Raw genomic sequence first — 21,681 nt, forward strand, 5'->3', positions numbered from 1 at the left:
AGACAATAGTTATTTAATGACCATAGGCATTGAGATTCAAAAATTTAAAGCCTTATAACTGTTAAAACACAATTTGTCAACATCATGTGTTAAAAATATACAAAGGAAATATCCTTAGATCAAACTCTATTAAGTTCTCAAGCAGCACTTATCTTTCTTACATTGCTAAGCTATAAATTTGGATTATTACTAATGGAAATATTTTTTTCATCGGGGTGTATGTGTACATCAAAACTTACTGATATTTACCAATAAAAATTGAATCTTTCCAAGTTTAAGTGTCAGACTCCCAATAACAAAGCTAAAGCTTTTATCATGGTACTCTCATCTGAGATTTCATTCTAAATTTGAATATAGTTTTGGGGTGCTTTTGTATGAGTAGCTGTAACATATTCATAAATTATAGCCAATTCTGCCTCCTTGCTTTACATATAAACAAATGGAGCAATATGAAAAATCATACAGTTAATGGATCCCTTCCCGGGAAAGAAAGAGCTGTTTTGATAGCTGTTAAGCACTCACCAAAGTACAAACAGCCTGAAATTACTCAGTACAAGTGTCTCTGTAATGGTAGCATGCTGTGAAAATTCAGTGTTCCCGGGCCCCCATTTCCACTTGTGTGTTATCCATGAAGTGAGAAGCCCTGTGGACTGCGATCTAAAAAGGAATACTAGCTTTCTTGGGCCCTGCTAGAGGTTTAGTGCTTATGTTATCCACGATTCTCTGTTTTTCTGGGTTTGTACATTCATAAAAAGCAGTACATGTGCATAAGCAAAACAGGCTCTGCAAGGTCAGCTCTGACTCTGATTGGTACTAGTCTGTAAGTGATACTGTGTGAGAATCTACATAGGCAGGTAGATCCCAGGTGTATTTTATATTTAAATGTTTGGGATTTTTTTTTAACTTGTATCCTGTGAAACATCTAAACCGATCCAGTAATGTGCTGGATGGGACTCTGGGGAGCCCCTTGTTAAAATTCTGTCAGCAAGCGCAAAGGAAGATTGGAATGATTTCTGTGTCTCTTACTGAGTTCCCAGTCCCTTACTCCTCTTATGCACTTCTGGAACTAAGGGCTTATTACAGGGCAAGGTGAACATTTTTTGCAGGAGTGCCTGTTACAGTGTCGACAGCAGATCTTAATGGAGTAAAGGTTCTGCAATGGAGAACATTAACACAGATTGATAATGAGTCATACATAGAGTCTCGTGTGGATTCTTATTCCAGCCTGTGTTATTCTGCACGTCTTTGGCTAGGGCAGTAAATACCTGTCCCGCATGTTTTTGTGTGTCAGAGGGGTAGGATTACCAGCTTGTTATTCTGTGGCATCTTTGAGTGAGCAGGTTGTGTATTTTGGTACCTGCCCATATTTAGAAATAAACTAAAATGATGTGTGGGACTGAGCTCGAAAAAAATTTATCATCTCAACCCAGCATATCAAGAGAGGCTAAGCTTTACTGTAGCTGGAGGGAGTTGTGATAATCTGTTTAGATCTGAAAAATCTTTGTCGAGATTTGAGGATATTGACCACTTCTCAGAAGACTAATGTGTGCACAGTATTTTTTCTGTCTATGACACATAGTTTTCATGTGCATGTTCTTCATACTCCACCATCAAGAATTGGTTACTCTCTCTTTTAAGGGGTATTTTACAAACTCCAGTTCTACCTTAAAAATAGTGTTTTCTATGCACAGACATGGTTGAGAGGATTAGAATAGCCATCAGAGTTCACTTCAGAAAATGATACTATTACACCGTGTTTCACTGTAAGCAGTTGCTCAGCTGTCTTCCGCATAGCTAAAATGGATATAGAATCACTGATCTGCTTACAGGCTACAACTTGTTCCTAATATATCTCTACTGATTCCTGTAAAAGACAGATGTATTTGGCTCATTGCATGGTTTACAGAGCTGGCAGAATATTCTCGAAGCTGAGAATCTGAGGGGAAAACGCTGGAAAAAAAGGCATTATATGACTGTATGTCCAGATAAATGCAACAGCACAGAGTCTCATGCCACTGCTTTGGCTCGCTGCACTGTTTTTTGTTAATTAAAAATAAACTTGGGTGTCAGAGCTGCAGAAAAGCCTTATGTAAAGAAGAAACTTCTCCGAAGAATCACTGAGATGAAAGCAGGGGGAACCAAACCTAACTTGTGGGCCAGTCCAGTTGTAATGCTGCTCAGCGCTGCTCTGTGGGAGACCCAGATTCACTCCCAAGGCTGGAAATGTTGCAGAAGTAACTGGGAAGATGATGATGCCCAGATCTATCAAAAGTGTCTTATGTAGCCAATTAGAAAATAATGTTGTTGACTATCTCTGCATGGAATCTTGTCCACTTTTTCCTTGGTCACAGACATGATCTGCTATCCGTGATCCAGAGGGATGGGGCAAGAAGGAGGGCAAAAATTCGTGTTCTCAAAGCTTTGAGAAAGACTATGTGAAAATTAGCAGAGGTCATTGGGGAATCATATAAGGAGCTTCCCCTTACCAGAGGTCTGAGCTCCTTGCTTCTGTCATGCTCCCAGCTTCTGCCTGTCTGAGACCTAAATTCTGATCCCTTGTGTTGTGCTGCTTTCCAATTGCTTGGCAGGCTACAACCAGTTATTGTTAATGCAGTGAACAATGTTACGTGAATATTGTTTTCTCCTGCATTACGTCCTGTTACTGATCTCAAAAAGACACAATATTAATGCTACAAAATTAATGCCCTCAGGCCTTTTAACAGAGTGGCTTGCTCCTAAAGGATGGGAGGGCTTTGAGCTAACCAACCAGGATTACCAAAAGGGCACACCTCGTTGGTTCATGTAATTTCTTATGAAGGGCAGCAGATGGCTGCAGAGAAGGGGGAGGCTCAGGAAATAAAAAAGCTTCTGCAAGGACGACCCTGATGCCAGGGGGGTTGGAGCCAAAGCAGAAATCTGTGGATCTGGACCTGAGCCCAAGGCTTCAGCTAAGCAGGCCCTGGGAGTGGCCTGCAAAGACAGGAAAGGCCTCAGTCAAGAAGGTCTGGGAGTATGGTAAATTGGAGACTGTTGGGGTCTGAGCAGGCTCTAGCAAAAAGACCTAGGACGTGCGGTTTCACTGCTGAAATTTAAAGTAAGAAAAGCCTGAGAGTGGCCTGACAAAAGGGTAAAAATGATGGACTATATTTTTGGACATTGAGTTTTACTTTGAAGCTTTATTTATGTGATTAAACTTGGACCCTCAAGAAGGGGTACTGACTGGACAAGAAAAGCCTGTGTTGAGTTTAAAAAGCCCTTTGAGGGAAAAATTGTTAGCAGGGCACCACAGAGGCTTCCCTGGCCACAGGTGATTGCATGGGAGACAACTGATCCCACTACATGGCTGATTAGCTTTTCACTTTGTCTGGTGTAAAATCAGGAGTGACCACTGAAATCAATTGATATACACCACTGTAAAACTAATATAAGTGAGATCAGATTCAGGTCAGTAATGTGTTAAGTAGAGGGACTTTTTTCCTCAAATATCTGTTAATATTTTCTTTGGATATTCTTCAGCAGATCCTGCTCACTGGACTGGCTATATGGGGCCAGGCGGATGGGACTGGCATTACATACATGAATATTTAGTGTTTGGGGAGGAGGATATAATCTCTCTCACTCGTGTTATTTCAAGAGGAGTATATAGCCTGCAAATTGTTCAGCTTCCTTGCTTCTGTAACCCTCAATAACAATACTTCTTCTTCGAGTGATTGCTCACATCCATTCCAGTTAGGTGTGCGCGCCGCGCGTGCACGTTCGTCGGAAACTTTTTACCCTAGCAACTCCAGTGGGCCGGCAGGTCGCCCCCTGGAGTGGCGCCGCCATGGCGCCCAATATATATCCCTGCCGGCCCGCCCGCTCCTCAGTTCCTTCTTACCGCCGTGTCGGTCGTTGGAACTGTGGAGCGCGGCATAGCTGTCCTCCACGTCCCTAGCTCTCCTAGTTTCTATCGCTTGTTTATCGCTTATCTCTAGTTCTATATAGTTGTTAAATTAGTATTGTTAAGTAGATAGTTTAGTAAATAGCTGTTAAGTAGTTCCTGGCCGGGGGGCTTAGCCCTTCCCGGCACCGGGCGTCAGGCTCATGCCTGTTTCGCCAGGCTTCAAGCAGTGTGCGGCCTGCAAGAAGCCCATGCCTACCAGCGATCCCCACGAAGCGTGCCTGAAGTGCCTCGGGGAATCGCACAGATCTGACAAGTGCCGCATCTGTAAGGCTTTTAAGCCGAGGACAAAAAAGGAGAGGGATCAGAGGCTCCGAACTCTCCTAATGGAGGCGGCACTTGACCCGTCGACTTCGCAGACCGTGGTTTCGGCACCGGCACCGGATCGCTCCGGCACCGAGAAGACTCCTCGGCACCGACCTTCTCCGGCACCGGAATCAGAGCCTAGGCCGTCGAAGTCTAATACTCCGGCCAGGCAGACCCGGCTTGAACGCCCGACCTCGACATCGGCCGCGGCGCCGCCGGCACCGTCAGCACCGTTGACTCCGGGCCCGGCGGGTCTGTTGAGTCCGGTGCCGCCGAGATCCCCCATGAGATCTGGGGTTGAGATAATGGTCCCATCCACACCGGAGACCTTCGCCTCGGCTCGGGACCTTATTGCCCTGACGGAGCCTACTCGGCTGCCACCCCCGGTTCCTCCGGTGCGGGTCACGTCCAGAGGCAAGCCTATGATGTCGGCACCGCCCACGGACAGTCGTTCGCCATCCAGGCCCCGACGTCTTGGGCGCTCCAGATCCCGACGCCGCTCGCAGTCCCGGCACCGCTCCCCTCAGCGGTACCGGTCGCACTCGCGGCACCGGTCGGCATCGAGACGGTCGCGGTCAGGCTCCAGTCGACACCGGCACCGCGACTCCAGGAGCAGGTCCCGACGCTACTCGCCGCACCGGTCGACCTCCCGGCACCGAGCTGGTGGCAGGTCCCGGTCCCGATCTCGCTCGACCTCCCGGCACCGAGCTGGTGGCAGGTCCCGGTCCCGGTCGATCTCCCGGCACCGAGCTGGTAGTAGGTCCCGGCACCGAAGCGGCGCCCGGCACCGTGACAGATCCCGGTCCCGAAGCAGCGCCCGGCACCGTGACAGATCCCGGTCCCGAAGCAGCGCCCGGCACCGTGACAGATCCCGGTCCCGATCCCGGCACCGTTATGACTCCCGGCACCGGTCCCCGGCACCGAGACGATCCTCCGTGCCGGCCCGCGCAGACCCGTACCATCCAGGGTCGGCCCCGCCGTGGCCCTCCAGGCAGCCGTCCGTGTCCTCTCAGACGGACAGCGGCTATGCGCTGGGCACCGACCGGCAGGCGGCGCTGTTTGCTGATCCGCCGCTGCAGGACCAAGGCCCCCCACAGTGGGGATTCTGGACACCCTGGGCGTACCATCAGGCCCAGGGCCCCCAACAGCTCCCTGCTAGGCCGGCGACTGCGGAGCGTAGGGCCCCTGAAGCCTCTTTGTCTCGCCCCCCTCCCTCCCCGGAAGGGGACGAAGGGTCCAAACAGCAGGACTCCGCTGCGGCTCCGGAGACAGAGGCGAGGGCTGAGGAAGACCCTCAGTTGGACACTATTGTGCCTGGGGTCTCATCATCCTCCTCCCCGGATGAGGCGGTGGCGGGTGCCTCCTCCAACAGTCCCCCCCCGCTGGATCTCAGGGCGCACCAGGACCTCCTCAGGCGATTGGCTCAAAACCTGAGTCTGCAGGCAGAGGAGGTCTCGGAGATAGAGGACCCGATTGTCACCATCCTCTCTTCCGATGCTCCCACCAGGGTCGCCCTGCCGTTTATACGGACCATTCAGGCCAATGCCAATACTATCTGGCAGTCCCCGGCCTCCATCCCTCCGACAGCGAAAGGAGTCGAGAGGAAGTACATGGCCCCTTCTAAGGGGTACGAATATTTACATGTTCACCCGACTCCCGGTTCACTGGTAGTGCAATCGGTGAACGATAGGGAGCGTCACGGCCAGGAGGCTCCGGCCCCCAAATCCAGAGAAGCCAGGTGGATGGACCTCCTTGGCCGTAAGGTGTATTCGGCTGGGGCGCTGCAGCTCAGGGTCTCTAACCAACAGGCCCTGCTGAGCAGATACGCCTTTAACTCCTGGGTGGCAGTGGACAAATTTAAGGAGCTGCTGCCACAGGATGCTCGCCAAGAGTTCACGGCCATCTTGGACGAAGGCAAGAAGGTCGCGCGCACGGCCTTGCAAGCCTCCTTGGACGCTGCGGACTCGGCTGCCCGTACCCTCGCGTCAGGAGTTACGATGCGTCGCATCTCCTGGCTGCAGGTTTCCGGCCTTCCGCCAGAGCTCCAGCACACGATACAGGACCTTCCTTTCGAAGGCCAGGGCCTGTTTTCCGATAAGACAGACCCCAGACTTAAGAGTTTAAAGGACAACCGGGTCATTGCGCGGTCCCTCGGGATGCACACCCCCGTGACACAGCGTAGACCCTTTAGGCCGCAACAACAGCAGCACCGTCGGCCGTTTTCCCAGTTCCGCCAGCGGCAGGACCCTTACAGGCGCCGCGGCAGGAACGGGAGGCGCAGGCAGTCGGGGAACCAAGGGGGGCAGAACCAAGGCTCCTCAAAACCCCCGCCTGGTCCTAAGCCTTCATTTTGAAGGTGCGCTCGAGGGCGCAGTAACAGTTTCCCCTACGGATCCTTCCCCTCCGTTTTCCAACCGCCTTTCGTTTTTCCTCCCGGCGTGGTCCCAAATAACATCGGACCGCTGGGTCTTGAGCGTGGTGTAGACGGGGTACCGCCTGCAGTTTGTTTCGTTCCCTCCTTCCCGCCCTCCTTCCTCGTCCCTCTTCAGGGACCCCTCTCACGAGCAATTCCTTCGGCAGGAGGTGCAGACGCTCCTCAGCAAAGGAGCTATAGAGGCGGTTCCCGAAAACGAGAAAGGCAAGGGGTTTTATTCCCGCTATTTTCTGATCCCCAAGGCCAAGGGGGGCCTCAGGCCTATCCTCGACCTGCGAGAACTCAACAAATACCTCGTGAAGTTGAAGTTCCGCATGGTATCCCTGGGGACCATTATTCCATCCCTGGATCCGGGAGACTGGTACGCCGCCCTCGACATGCAGGACGCGTATTTCCACGTTGCCATTTGGCCACGCCACAGACACTTCCTCCGCTTCGTTGTGGGGGCTCGTCATTATCAATTTGCGGTCCTCCCGTTTGGCCTGTCCACGGCCCCGAGGGTGTTTACAAAATGCATGGCAGTTGTCGTGGCGCATCTTCGGCGCAACCGTGTCCACGTGTTCCCTTATCTGGACGATTGGTTGATTCGGGGCACGTCGGAACAGCAGGTGTACAGCCATGTCCGCGTGATCACCGGCATGTTTGCGAGTCTGGGCCTCTTGATAAACACAGACAAGTCCACCCTGAGGCCCACTCAGAAGGTGGAATTTATCGGGGCCGTCCTGGACGCCACTGTGGGCAGGGCCTCGCTGCCTCGGCAGCGGTTCCAGACCATGGCGGCGATCGTTCAACGCTTGCGGTCAGCCCCGTTGACGTCAGTGAGGACATGTCTAACCCTGTTAGGCCACATGGCGGCGTGCACTTTTGTGACCGACTACGCTCGGCTCCGCATGAGGCCTCTCCAGCTGTGGCTTATCAGTCATTACAGACCAAGGCAACCGCTAGACATGTTAATCACAGTCCCCCAGAAGGTCTTAGATTCCCTCGGCTGGTGGGTGGACCAGTCCGTATTGTGTGCGGGTCTTCCCTTTCACCCGTCTCAGCCCTCGGTATCCCTGACAACGGATGCCTCAGATCTAGGCTGGGGGGCCCACCTAGGGACCCTGCGGACGCAGGGCCTATGGTCCCAGGAGGAGGTGGGGCTACATATCAACATGAGGGAGTTGAGAGCGGTCCGCCTTGCTTGCCAAACGTTTTGTCATCAGCTTCAGGGTCGTTGTGTAGCCGTGTTCACGGACAACACGACGACCATGTATTATATCAACAAGCAGGGCGGCACCAGGTCCTCCTCCCTGTGCCTCGAGGCGATACGACTCTGGGACTTTTGCGTAGCCCACTCCATTCACCTCAGGGCTTCCTTCCTTCCCGGAGTACGGAACACGCTGGCGGATCGATTGAGCAGATCCTTCCTGTCACACGAGTGGTCCCTTCGACCGGACGTCGCTCTCTCCATTTTCCGGAGGTGGGGTTATCCCCGGGTGGACCTCTTTGCGTCCAAGGGGAACAGGAAGTGCCAAGCGTTCTGCTCCTTTCAGGGCAGGGAGCCGGGGTCGATAGCGGATGCCTTCCTCATCCAGTGGTCGACCCACCTGTACTATGCGTTTCCTCCGTTCCCTCTGGTTCACAAGGTCCTCCTGAAGGTGCGCAGAGACAGGGCTCGTGTGATCATGGTGGCCCCGGCATGGCCCAGACAGCACTGGTACACCATGCTGCTAGACTTGGCCGTAGCCGACCCAGTTCCCCTGCCCCTTCATCCGGACCTGATTACCCAGGACCACGGGTCCCTCTGTCACCCAGACCTGCAGTCGCTGCACCTAGCGGCGTGGCTCCTGCGTGGCTAACTGGTTCCGAGCTGCGCTGCTCCACGCCTGTGAGAGAGGTGCTCTTGAGCAGCAGGAAACCATCCACAAGAGCCACATATTCGGCAAAATGGAAACGCTTCTCCTGTTGGTGCGTAGAGAGAAATCTCCGCCCTATGGAAGTTTCGGTATCCGAAATCTTAGATTATGTTTGGTCCCTCAAAGAACATGGTCTGGCCTTATCGTCGTTGCGAGTCCATCTGGCAGCTATCTCCACCTTTCACCCGGGTGCGGACGGTTGCTCCGTTTTTTCTCACCCGACGGTGTCGAGATTCCTTAAGGGGCTGGAACGGTTATTCCCTAACGTCCGTCCCCCTGCTCCAACCTGGGATCTTAACCTGGTGTTGTCCCGGCTCATGGGGCCCCCCTTTGAGCCGTTAGCTACTTGCTCCCTGCTTTACCTCTCTTGGAAGGCTGCCTTTCTAGTAGCTATCACCTCAGCTAGACGGGTGTCGGAACTCCGAGCCCTTGTGGTGGACCCCCCATACACGGTCTTCCACAAAGACAAGGTGCAGCTTAGACCACACCCTGCCTTTCTACCCAAGGTGGTCTCAGCCTTCCACGTCAACCAAGAGATTTTCCTCCCGGTTTTTTTCCCAAAACCTCACTCCTCAGGCAGGGAGCAGCAGCTTCACTCGCTGGATGTCCGTAGAGCTCTCGCGTTCTACATAGAGAGGACCAAACCCTTCCGCAAATCCCCCCAGCTTTTCGTGGCGGTAGCGGACCGTATGAAAGGGCTTCCTATCTCCTCCCAGAGGTTATCCTCATGGGTTACGTCCTGTATCAGGACCTGTTATGACTTGGCCCATGTCCCTACGGGCCGTGTGACTGCGCATTCTACCAGGGCGCAGGCGTCGTCGCTGGCTTTCCTGGCCCGTGTGCCCATCCAGGAAATCTGTCGGGCAGCGACCTGGTCATCGGTCCACACCTTTGCTTCCCACTACGCCCTGGTACAGCAGTCGAGAGAGGATGCGGCCTTCGGAACTGCAGTGCTCCATGCCGCGACTTCTCACTCCGACCCCACCGCCTAGGTATGGCTTGGGAGTCACCTAACTGGAATGGATGTGAGCAATCACTCGAAGAAGAAAAGACGGTTACTCACCTTTGTAACTGTTGTTCTTCGAGATGTGTTGCTCACATCCATTCCACACCCGCCCTCCTTCCCCACTGTCGGAGTAGCCAGCAAGAAGGAACTGAGGAGCGGGCGGGCCGGCAGGGATATATATTGGGCGCCATGGCGGCGCCACTCCAGGGGGCGACCTGCCGGCCCACTGGAGTTGCTAGGGTAAAAAGTTTCCGACGAACGTGCACGCGCGGCGCGCACACCTAACTGGAATGGATGTGAGCAACACATCTCGAAGAACAACAGTTACAAAGGTGAGTAACCGTCTTTTCCAGTGATGCACAGTAATAAAAATGTTGTCAAGGATCAGCCAGAATGCCTTGGTACCTTAGTAAGTCTCTGTGGATAAACTATAATCCCTACATTTCTCCTCTCTCTTAATCCATTGTGTTTTTTTAGGCATACAGTTGCTTTCTATTCCTATTTGTAGATGGTTTGATAAAGCTTTATAAACCCTTGTTAATACATATTGCCCTTGACACTCTAAAACTATTGTTCCTTTTGTTTGTTTGTTCTTTCTCTCTTCCTTAGGTCATAGCCAACACTGCTGCCAAGTTAGTATCAAATAATATGTACGTGTTATGCTGTATGTTTCGGGATTTGTTTTCTGGGGTAGCATGAGCCCATATGTTCTTGCTGTGTCTTTTTGCAAGGTAAAAGCATTGAAAAAGACCAGATTGGCACGGCAGGCATCATACATGGCTACTATATCCAGAGGTGGTTCTAGTCTAACAATATTTCTGAAACTCTCCTGCTTGTTTAGAATTTCATGTTAATATCCTAACTTTGCAACTGTAACTTGGATTGGAACTTGCTCAACTGTTGAAAAGCTTTTCAGATCTTTTTAATTCCCTGAAGTCGTACATGCATTTCTTCTTAATTCTTCCAATAGTCTTCATGCCCCTGGGATTTTGTGGGCTTTGGCTACAAGCTTTTTATTATATAATTACCTGTGTGTTTTTAGCTTCAGAGAGATAGATCCAAATCTTGAAGTCCAATTCCAGCCAAATTCCCATTGACCTCAACGTTTAGCTCTTGGGTTTTAAATATCTAAGATGTACATTTCTTCAGCAGGAATTCTGCCTGAATAAGGAGTTAGTATGGACTTGAGGATCTGACCCATCGGCTTTTAGGCAGGGAAATTCCCATTGACCTCAATGTTTAGCTCTTGGGTTTTAAATATCTAAGATGTACATTTCGTCAGCGGGAATTCTGCCTGAAAAAGGAGTTAGTATGGACTTGAAGATCTGACTCATCAGCTTTTAGACAGGGAAATTCCCCCAACTCCCCTTCAACTTTGACCTTCAATTTTGAGGTAAGAGCAAAAAGATCCCTTCTGAATTCCTGCTTGTCTTCTCTGGATTGGAAGTTCTCTTGCCCATGCAACATTCTGGAAGTCCAGAAACTGATGGGAACTCAAAATTGGGCTAAATTTAGCAGCAAGGTAAATGATGAAGCAAGTTAAATGTCAAGTTTAACTGATAAGAGGATTGGTGAAAATGATAGAGTAGTTCAACTTGAATTGTCGTTTAGAGGGTGAGCAACATAAGTGTACACTGTACACAGTAAATTTACACTGATTTGGCAGTGTGTGGTGCCCACATTAAGCCCTTGATGTAGCTTGGAACAAATAGATACAACTTCCATTGAAGTCAAAGGAGCCTTTGCCCACTTACACTTAGGACTGAATTTTTCCCTGGAGTTGTAGGGCTGATGTAGCAGAAATCAAAGTATGAGGCTCTATTTTATCTTATACTCTTCTGTTACATTTCCTGAATACTTCCAGAGTTCTGCTACCTGTGTAAATTTTGCACCCCTGCTGAATGCCTGTCAGCATTACCTGTTGCAGAGACCCCAGATTTCTTGCTTCTGCTAGAATTGGCTCCTCACTTCTGCCAAAGGGTCCTGCACTGAGCATCCTGTATTGACATTAACATTTCCTCCCCTCCCAACAAGACACTGCAGTTGAAACTCTGCAGCGGAAAGAGACCTTTTCTGGTTCTTTCTATGGAAATGCCTATTGATTTCAGTTGAAGTTTTGCCTTGCAAAGGACTGTAGGTTTGACCCCATCCTGTTAAGAGAGCAGTGAAATTGCTTCAATTCCACGTTCCAACACTGAAATCAGTATTTTTTGTGCGAACTTAAGCATCCCTGAGACCTCTAGCCCTTTTTTGGATTGATTTGTTCAAGCCAGTTGCCTAGGACTATATTTTCATACAGATAGAAGCTTCAGTTTAGGTAAACTGATGCCTTCACTGAGTCTTCCCTTCTCCTATTAATGGAAAAGAGGGAGAGCACTGAATTAATGATCTCCAGGGTCTATGAATTCTGAACTGCTCTCCGATGGCTTGATACATTGTGGGGATAAGAGAAGCCACCTCTATAACAAGGCATGGGGATTTTCAGAAGCCAATAGTAGGCATAATGTGCAGTCTGTCTTTCTTTGTGAGTCACTCTACAAGATGGTATCGATAGAATAATGTTATCATGGTTATTAAACATGTTAATTAAGAGACATTTTAAATGGTGAAAATGTTCAAATATATGCATGTTTTTTATTTGTACCGAATGCATAATAAAGCTTCTTAATTCCTTCAAAATGACTATGCATGTATTGCAGGGCTGTGTTTGCAATAAGGTATGTGTGCATCTATATGCACCTGTCCCTGCTGCATGCTCTTCTCAAATATTGCTTCAAAAATGCACAACTATATCTCTCCTGTTGGCCTCAGTAGAGGCATCTCACCAAACAAAAGGCTGTTACAGGAGTTGGAATCTATTGCTTGGGAGAGCAGATCACCTATGATAATCAGCGCAAGTCTCAAGTCAGTTGTCTGCTGGGAGTCTTCACAAATTGTGGGAAGAGTTTTTCACCCCTTTGATTTTCTTCTCTCTCCTTTACTGACTGAGGGTGCATCTTCTATTAACAAACATTCTAAAAGGCCTCATACTGTGGCCCAATCCTTCTGACCTGCCATGAATATTGCAGATTCCTTTTCTTCACTGTTGCTCAGTAAACTGGAAGAGTTACTGCTGAGCACTGTGAAGCAATCCCTACCATTCAGGGATGAGCATATAGTGTCTGAAGCACCCAAAACACTTTATTTTCTTGGTGGGCTGAGGGAGGAGGTGGGGGTGACAGATGGGAATTTAACCCTGGTGTCCCATATGGTAGCCAAGAAAAGTTAATTAAATGACTGAAGATCCGAATTAAAATGTTACTTGGAAAAACTTAAGCTAAACTCTAGGAGTGTAACACTGTCTACCAAGATGCTGAGAGTCATAGCCTAATGATCTAAGTTTAGGGTTGACAGTGAGGAACCCTGGCATTCAAATCCTAGCTCTGACACTGATTCCCTCCATGATTTTGGGTGTGTCACTTAAACTGCCTGTGCCTCATTTTCCCTAATAAAAATCCTTACCCAGATGGAGGTCACAATAGGCAACTATCTCAGAATAATGAGTGCAATTGTCTATCGACTGTGATGTAGACAGATTTAGGACTGACCTTGCAATAAATTTATCCTGGAGTGGTTACATATTTTGGTAACCTCCACATTTCCTCATAGAGGTGCTATAAGGATTAAATTGTTAATATCTTCAAAGGGCTGTGAAGATGAAAAGCATGAGTACTAAATATCACTGTGGTGAATTATCCATATAGAAAAAATGTAATTCTGCAAAAGAGAAAAGCAGATATTTATTTCAACTCATTAAACTTTCTAGTACCTTAGAAGATCTTTCTAAAAAGATTGAAGGAATACATGGGGAAGCTCTTTGGGTGTAGACATATATGTACCTACATATGTATATATAACAGCTATATTTGCCATATATTTTGTTTTATGGCTGCAACTGTCTCAAGTTTACAAAACTGTCAGCCAACACAAAAATCTCATTCTATAGTCTAGCCCCTGACCCCTTTCCTTATTAATGTTATCCATTACGCTGTGTGTTCTTTCTCTCTAGCAGTCTGAACAGATGCTTTTGTGGTGAGATGTCTTAGGCACATGCACGCATTCCTCTGCTGCTGCTTTTTTCTTTTTATAATTATCACCTGTTTGTCCTTATTTTCTTTTCTTTCTCCCTTTGTCTCTTCTCCAAACCTCACTCTCACATAACCCCAGCACTGAGTATGTGGAACGCTTCAACCCTAATGTCCTGAAGGACTCTGCCCTGTCTACACACAAACCCATTGAGGTGAAAGGCCCGGGTGGCAAGGCCACTATAATTCATGCCCAGTATAACACCCCGATCAGCATGTATTCCCAGGATGCTATCATGGATGCCATCGCAGGCCAGGCACAGGCCCAAGGTGGTGAACTTGCTGGGTAAGATTTTTTCTTGTGTAAAATGACATCTATCTGCATGATATATGAATCCTTCCTCCCATCCTTTTTCTCTCCTTGTTTGTTTGTCTGTTTGGATTTTGCGGGGGAAGGAGGAATTATCTTTATGCACTGCACTGAAAAATACAGATCAGTGTTTTCTTTAAATATTTTGAGGTGGAATTAACATCCTTTGAAAGATAAAAGGAGGAGGGGTGTTTAGAATAGAAAAATTCCTTTTTCAATATTCTTCCTAGATTTGGAAGCTCTGATGACTTGGAGAAATCCCACATGGTTACACAGAGAGGTTTTTGTCTGTAAAACTAAATGGTTCTCCCTTGGTAGTAAAAGACATTCTGAGGTGAGGGATGAGCTGTAGTCATAATAAAACAACCCCAAAAAATCCTGCTACTAGCTATTTGCAAATACCTGCATTATTTCAGTGGCTTTTTCACGTCAGGCCAGATTCTGCCACAGTTATTCACACTAGGTAAATGATACTACTCACAGACTAAGGCACAGTTCAGTGAGAATGATGGTGGTGGAATCAGGCCATTTTATATATGGTACTTGAAGCAAAAAAGGAAAGTTATTTTGACTCTCTCAATCTGTTCCATGGTTACACTTGGTGAGAGATGCTTTGTCAGGTAAGGTAAGCCTCAGTTCTTCTTCGAGTGATTGCTCATATCCATTCCAGTTAGGTGTACGCGCCGCGCGTGCACATTCGTCGGAAAACTTTTACCCTAGCAACTCAGTGGGCCGGCAGGTCGCCCCCTAGAGTGGCGCCACCATGGCGCTCCATATATACTCCTGCCGGCCCACCCGCTCCTCAGTTCCTTCTTACCGCCCGTGTCGGTCGTTGGAACAGTGGAGCGCGGCTTAGCTGACCTCCACTTCCCTAGCTACTCGTTTTCTCGTATAATTATGCAGTTATAACCCTTTTATATATATATTTGTATGGTTATACGTGTTTTCTTTGCTAACATGGTTAGTTTAGTTAGCGGGGTTCAGGAAGTAGCCCCTTCCATGAGCCCAGTGCCGGAGCCATGCATGGCTCACCGGGTTTTAAAAGGGGCCCGGCCTGCCAGAAGCCGTGGCCGAAGAGAGATCTACATGTCCCCTGTTTGAAGTGCCTCAGGGAAGCACACTTGACAGATAAGTGCCCCATTTGCAAGGCTTTTAAGCCGAGAACAAAAAGGTGCGGGACTTTCACTTACCCCTTCACCTTGGGCGCCGAGCGATGTTCAAGCGGCGGGCAGAAGCGCCTCCTCGGCACCGGACCCCGCCGTTACTACTAAGGCCTTTCGGCACCGACCGTCGCCGGCACCGATGTCGACTCGGCACCGCTCCCTTCTTCCGAGGTCGAGAGAGCCTACGATTCCTGCTGGTGCCTGGAGGCTCCCCGGCACGCGCCGTGGTTGAGCCCCCTGCTCCCGCTGCTTCCGTGCCACCTGCATCGCAGCCAGAGAGCTCGCCTAAGTTGCGTTACCCGGCACCGACACCTGCAGAGGCACCGATGACTTCGGCTCCGTCGATTCCAGTCCCCCAGGACCACGGAATCCGGTGCCTGGCAGCTCCCCGGCTCGCGCCGTGGTAGAGCTTACTGCTCCTGCTGCTTCTGTGCCAACTGCACCACAGCTAGAGAGCTCGTCTAAGATGGCTCGCCCGGCACCGACAACGTCGGCACCGTCGATCCCGGTCCCACGAGGGCCGTAGAATCCGGTGCCTGACGGCTCCCCGGCGCGCGCCGTGGTTGAGCTACTGCTCCTGCTGCTTCCGTGCCAGCGGCACCGCAGCCAGAGAGCTCGTCTAAGTCGGATCGCCCGGCGCCGACACCTGCTACGGCACCGATGACGTCGTCACCGTCGATCCCGGTCCCACAAGGGCCGTAGAATCTGGTGCCTGACGGCTCCCTGGCACGCGCCGTGGTTGAGCGTATTGCTCCTGCTGCTTCCGTGCCAGCGGCACCGCAGCTAGAGGGCTCGTCTAAGTCGGATCGCCCGGCACCGGCACCTGCTGCGGCACCGATGACGTCGGCACCGTCGATCCCGGTCCCACAAGGGCCGTAGAATCCGGTGCCTGACGGCTCCCCGGCACGCGCTGTGGTTGAGCTACTGCTCCTGCTGCTTCCGTGCCAACGGCACCGCAGCCAGAGAGCTCGTCTACGTCGGATCGCCCGGCACCGACACCTGCTGCGGCACCGATGACGTCGGCACTGTCGATCCCCGGTCCCGCAAGGGCCGTAGAATCCGGTGCCTGACGGCTCCCCGGCACGCGCCGTGGTCGAGCTAATGCTTCGGCTGCTTCCGTGCCAACGGCACCGCAGCCAGAGGGCTAGTCTAAGTCGGATTGCCCGGCACCGACACCTGCTGCGGCACCGATGACGTCGGCACCGTCGATCCCGGTCCCGCAAGGGCCGTAGAATCCGGTGCCTGACGGCTCCCCGGCACGCGCCGTGGTTGAGCTCCTGCTCCGGCTGCTTCCATGCCAACAGCACCGCAGCCAGAGGGCTAGTCTAAGTCGGATTGCCCGGCACCGACGCCTCTGAGGCACCGACAACATCGGCACCGTCGATTCCAGTCCCACAAGGGTTATCGAATCCGGTGCCCGACGGCTCCCCGGCACGCGCCATGGTTGAGCGTATTACTCCCGCTGCTTCAGTGCTAACGGCACCGCAGCCAGACAGCTTATCTAACTCGGTTCGCCCGGCACCGACACCTACCGAAGCTCTGATGACCTCGGTACCGTGGATCCCGGTCCCACGAGGGCCGTCGAATCCGGTGCCTGACAGCTCCCCAGTACGCACTGTGGTTGAGCCTGCTGTTCCCTTCACGCCGGAGATGTTACCAACGGCGAGGGCTCTCAGTGCCATGACAGAGTCAGTGCTGCCTGTCCCGGGCACCGCCGGTACGGGTAATACAGTCTCTTCAGGGGACTGTCCCCTGTCAGCACAGCAGAGCGGCACCGTTCATGATCACGGTCCCGCAGACACTCCAAGTACTGTTGGCACGCCGGACACCACTGGCAGTCCCGGTGCTGTTTTCCTCGGTACTGGTCACACTCGCTGCACCGGTCGGTATCCCGTTCGCCGACCCGCTATCGGCACCGTTCCGACCTCTGGCACCGGGGCAGGTACCTTGACTCCTGTAGCCCTTCTCCGAGCCTCGAGATCTCGGTCGACCTCCCGACACCGTTCTGGTTGCGGGTCTGGATCTCGTTCCAGGTACCGTTACGCCTCCCGATGCCGGTCCCCGGTGCCGAGTTGGGCAAGGTCCGAGTGAGTCAGAGACTCTGCCTGTGCCTTCTTTTAGTACCTCCATGGCCGTCCGGACACGCATCCGTGTCATCCCATATGCGCAGATTTTATGCTCAGGACCACGATGCTGATATGATAGCCAGCGGGCGCCAGCCCCGAAGCAGAAAGAGGCTTGGCGAATGAACAGGCTTGGCCGCCAGGTGTACTCTGCAGGGGCCCTGCAGCTCGGGGTAGCAAAGCAACAGGCCTTGCTTAGCTGCGATAATTATAGCACCTGAGTGAAGGAGTTTCTCCCTCAAAACTTCCACCTGGAGTTCGCTGCCGTCTTGGAGGACGGGGGGAAAGAAGGTTCCCAGAGCGTTCCTCCAGGCCTCGTTGGACGCAGCAGACTCTGCGGCCGGCACTCTGGCCTTGAGTGTCGCCGTGAGGTGCATTTCATGGCTTCAGGTTTTAAAACCTCCGGCCGGAGCTGCGGTATGCCATTCAGGATTTACCCTTTGTTGGTAAAGGCATCTTCGCGGCAGAGACAGCCCCAGACTGCGAAGTCTGATGGGCAATAGGGTCCTAATGCGTCTCAGCATGTATACGCCAGCGACAAAACGCAGGCCTTTCTGGCCCCAGCTGCCATACTCTGTGCCTAGCCAGAGGCAGAACTCTGGCAAACGGCAGGGCCAAGGTGGTCGCAGACGAACGTCAGGACCCCTACAGAGCCAAAGTCAAGGTCCCTCGCAATTACCACTGGGACCAAAGACGGACCTTCCAGGGTTCACCTGAGGGCGGTGTACCAGTCGCAGGACGGGATCCCGATCCCGCTTTCTCCTGGCATGGCCCCAGTTGCTTTCAGATCGCTGGGTCCTGCGCACGATGGAGCATAGGTACCACCTTGAATTTGCTCCAGCCCTGTCCCACTTCAGCGGACGAAAGGGGTAAGGGGTTTTACCCCCGTTATGCCCTAGTCCCCCACTCGAACACAGGTCTCAGACCCTCTTGGTCCTGCACGGACTCAACCGGGTTAGGATAAGGTTGGAGTTCTGCATGGTATCCCTGGGAATCATTATTCCATCCTTGCCTCCTGGGGGCTACTATGCCGCCCTGGATATGAAGCATGCGTACTTTTGCAATGCCATCTTCCCTCCGCACGGGAGATGCCTCCGCTCTATAGCCGACTGTCAATACTCCCGGTTTACGGCCATAGTCGCCGCCTACCGTCGCTGATGTCGGATATGCGTTTTTCCGTATCTGGACGATTCGCTTATCCACGGAGACTCTGAGACACAAACCACTCAGCGCGTGGGCATCGCCACGGTCTTATTCACAGGTCAAGGCCTGCTGTTTATTATAGAGCAATCCACTCTGGTCCCCACGCAGAGGTTGGGCTCCCTAGGGGCTATCCTGGTCTCCTACCTAGCCGGAGCCTGCTTATTGCAACTGAGATTTTAGGCGATGGCAACAATCATCTGAGGTCTGCAGGCTTTCCCAACGACCTCAGCTCGTTCTTGTCTCAGTCTCCTGGGTCCATGGTTGCCCGCAAGTTTGTAACCAAACACGCCAAGCTCCGCCTCCGTCCTCTCCAAGTCCGGCTCACTGCCCCTGACGGCGGACGCCTCATCTCTCTGCTCGAGTGTTCATAGTCACCTCTGAGCTTAAGGCCTTTGGTCTTCTAGGGAGCTGGCATTCCTCCTCAATGCCCCAAAAATTGAGAGTAGTCCGCCTGGCATGCCAGGGGTTCCAGCGGCAGCTGCGAGGCCGTTGTATCTCGGTGTTTACAGCCAACACAACGACCAGGTGCTTCATAAGTATTCAGGGGGGACATAGTCCCCCCCCCCTTTTTTGTCAGGAGGCCATCCATTTCCGGGTCTTTGGCATGGCCCACTCGATGGAGCTGGCGACGTCCTTTCTCCCAGGCGTTTGGAACGTCCTAACTCTTTGCCTCAGCAGGTCTTTCCTGCCTTACGAGTGATCACTCTGCCCCATGTGAGGCGTCCCGCTTTCCGGAAGTGGAGATGTTTCCTCACACAGACCTGTTCGCTCACCGCGAGAGCAGGAAATGCCAGGTGTTCTGCTCCTTCCAAGGTCTCTCCTCGGAATCGATCTTGGACGCATTCCTGATGCCGTGGAAAGGCCAACTGCATTATGCCTTCCCACTGTTCCCACTGGTTCATTAGGTCCTGCTCAAACTCCGCAGGGGCAGAGCGTGCATCATCATGATCACTCCAGAATGGTCCAGGCAGCGCTGACATACCACGTTACTCGGCCTGTCAGCCCAGACCTCATCACTCAGGGCAACGACAGGCTTCGTCACTCGGACCTGCAGCCTCTTCGCCTCACGGTGGCTGCTGCGTACCTGAGTCGGGGTGACAGGCAGCCTTCCACCTGGTCGATGTATCGGGCCAGGTGGAGGCGTTTCTTTTACAGCTGCAATACGCTCGATCTTGCTCCTGCTGAGGTCTCGATCCCCTCTGTTTGGCCTGCCTCTGGCCTTCAGCGGCAGGACCTGGCGGTATCAGCGCTGAGGATACACTCGGCAGCCATCTCTACCTTCCAGCAGGCTGAGATGGACGTTCAGTGTTCTCACGCTCTATGGGTTCGGGGTCCCTCAAGGGCTTGGAGCGCTTGCACCCTCGGGTGCGCCGCCCAGCCCCGACCTGGGACCTCAACCTAGTCTTGGCCAGACGGGTCTCTGATATCAGAGCTCTTACGGGGGTTCCGCCGTACACTAGGTTTCACAATGACAAGGTGCAGTTATGACCGCACCCGGCTTTCCTCCCTAAGGTGGTTTTGGCTTTTCATGTTACCCACAGTTCAACGCAATGGACACAACCGTTGCACTCCTTGGACATCTGTGGAGTGCTCGCATTATATTGTGCTGACAGAACCATTTCCTAAGGTGCCCCAGCTCTATCCCGGTAGCGGGCCAAAGGGAGGGCTTGCTTGTTCTCCTCTCAGAGGATCTCATCTGGGGTGATGGCGGACATCCCCACTTGTTATGATTTGGCTCATATTTCCACAAGCCACATCAACGTGCATTCTACCAGGGCTCAGGCTTCATCTGCCGCCTTGCTGGCTCGTGTTTCTACCCACGAGATTTGTCGCGAAGCTCCATTGGTCCTCGGTCCATACCTTTGCTTCGCAGTATGCCCTGGTTCAGCAGTCAAGAGAGGCTGTAGCCTCTGGCTCAGCAGTTTTATTCTGCCACATTTCACTCCGACCCCACCGCCTTTGTAAGGCTTGGGATTCACCTAACTGGAATGGATATGAGCAATCACTCGAAGAAGAAAAGACGGTTACTCACCTTTGTAACTGTTGTTCTTCGAGATGTGTTGCTCATATCCATTCCACACCCGCCCTCCTTCCCCACTGTCGGAGTAGCCGGCAAGAAGGAACTGAGGAGCGGGTGGGCCGGCAGGAGTATATATGGAGCGCCATGGTGGCGCCACTCTAGGGGGCGACCTGCCGGCCCACTGAGTTGCTAGGGTAAAAGTTTTCCGACGAATGTGCACGCGCGGCGCGTACACCTAACTGGAATGGATATGAGCAACACATCTCGAAGAACAACAGTTACAAAGGTGAGTAACCGTCTTATCTGACCTGTGAAAAAATTGTTAGAAATTACTGGGGGCGTATCTTGCCCTTAGCCTGTCCATTCATTTCCCTCTGATATAGTTGTGGGTTCCACACATGGAATGGGAACGGGAACTAAATCTACTGTACTTTTCAGCATTGAGAAACTGGAAAGTATGCAAACTTGATAGGGAAAGACATTTTTTTAAGCCTCTAAGATGGTATTACAAAAATTTAGAGTAAAAATATTATTAGTAAGGAAATTGGCAGCACTTTTTATAAGTTGATGAGCAAACTCTTAAATTAATCCCTGTGGTTTGAATATTGCTTTCAGCTACTTGGGTGTAAATCCAGAGTAATTCCATTGACTTCAGCAAAGTTCTCCTGGTTTTACATTGGTATAAATGACAGCAGGGCATAGGTTTTGTTTAATTTTTTTATTATCTCCATCATTAAGCTCAGAGAAACATTGCTGCTAAAGCATAAGGGCTAAGGTTACTCAAGTAGAATATTGATATCAGAATGTTAATAAAGAGCAACTTCGTACTTTTCACCTGGAGAAAAGGTTCGTGGAGCTGGAAATATGGATAGTTATTGTCTTAATAATGCCTATTATAACAACCATACTTTCATTCTAATAACTGCATTGATTACATAGCACAACAGGCAAGGAAAATGGAGGAGCATTTGTCATTGGTATAAAAAGAATGTAAGATGCATTTTTATTACTGGTTATTGTTTGATGTTTTTCAGAATGAAGCCCAATGTTATGTTATCCCACTTTGGGATTTATATTTAACGACTGCTGTTTAATTGAAACCTCTAAATTAGGATAAACAGGAGTTTACTTATTTCCCAGTTGAGAAGATATTT

The 21,681-nt window shown here is 51.1% G+C and overlaps 1 protein-coding gene across 11 annotated transcripts in view; it reads left to right on the forward strand.

Moving 5' to 3' along the window:
* The window catches only part of LDB3 (LIM domain binding 3), a 255,403-nt gene that overhangs the window by 149,046 nt on the left and 84,676 nt on the right, over positions 1 to 21,681 (forward strand). For 8 of the 11 annotated variants that reach the window (XM_030569175.1, XM_030569173.1, XM_030569174.1 and 5 more), the window contains 2 exons: positions 10,194 to 10,234; positions 13,791 to 13,994. In XM_030569175.1, coding sequence (XP_030425035.1) covers positions 10,194 to 10,234; positions 13,791 to 13,994 — 245 coding nt within the window. The remainder of the gene's footprint in view (positions 1 to 10,193; positions 10,235 to 13,790; positions 13,995 to 21,681) is intronic. The other 3 variants (XM_030569177.1, XM_030569178.1, XM_030569184.1) reach the window with 1 other exon arrangement.

The sequence above is a fragment of the Gopherus evgoodei genome, chromosome 7 (assembly GCF_007399415.2).
Source record: "Gopherus evgoodei ecotype Sinaloan lineage chromosome 7, rGopEvg1_v1.p, whole genome shotgun sequence".
In the NCBI taxonomy this organism is placed as follows: domain Eukaryota; kingdom Metazoa; phylum Chordata; order Testudines; family Testudinidae; genus Gopherus; species Gopherus evgoodei.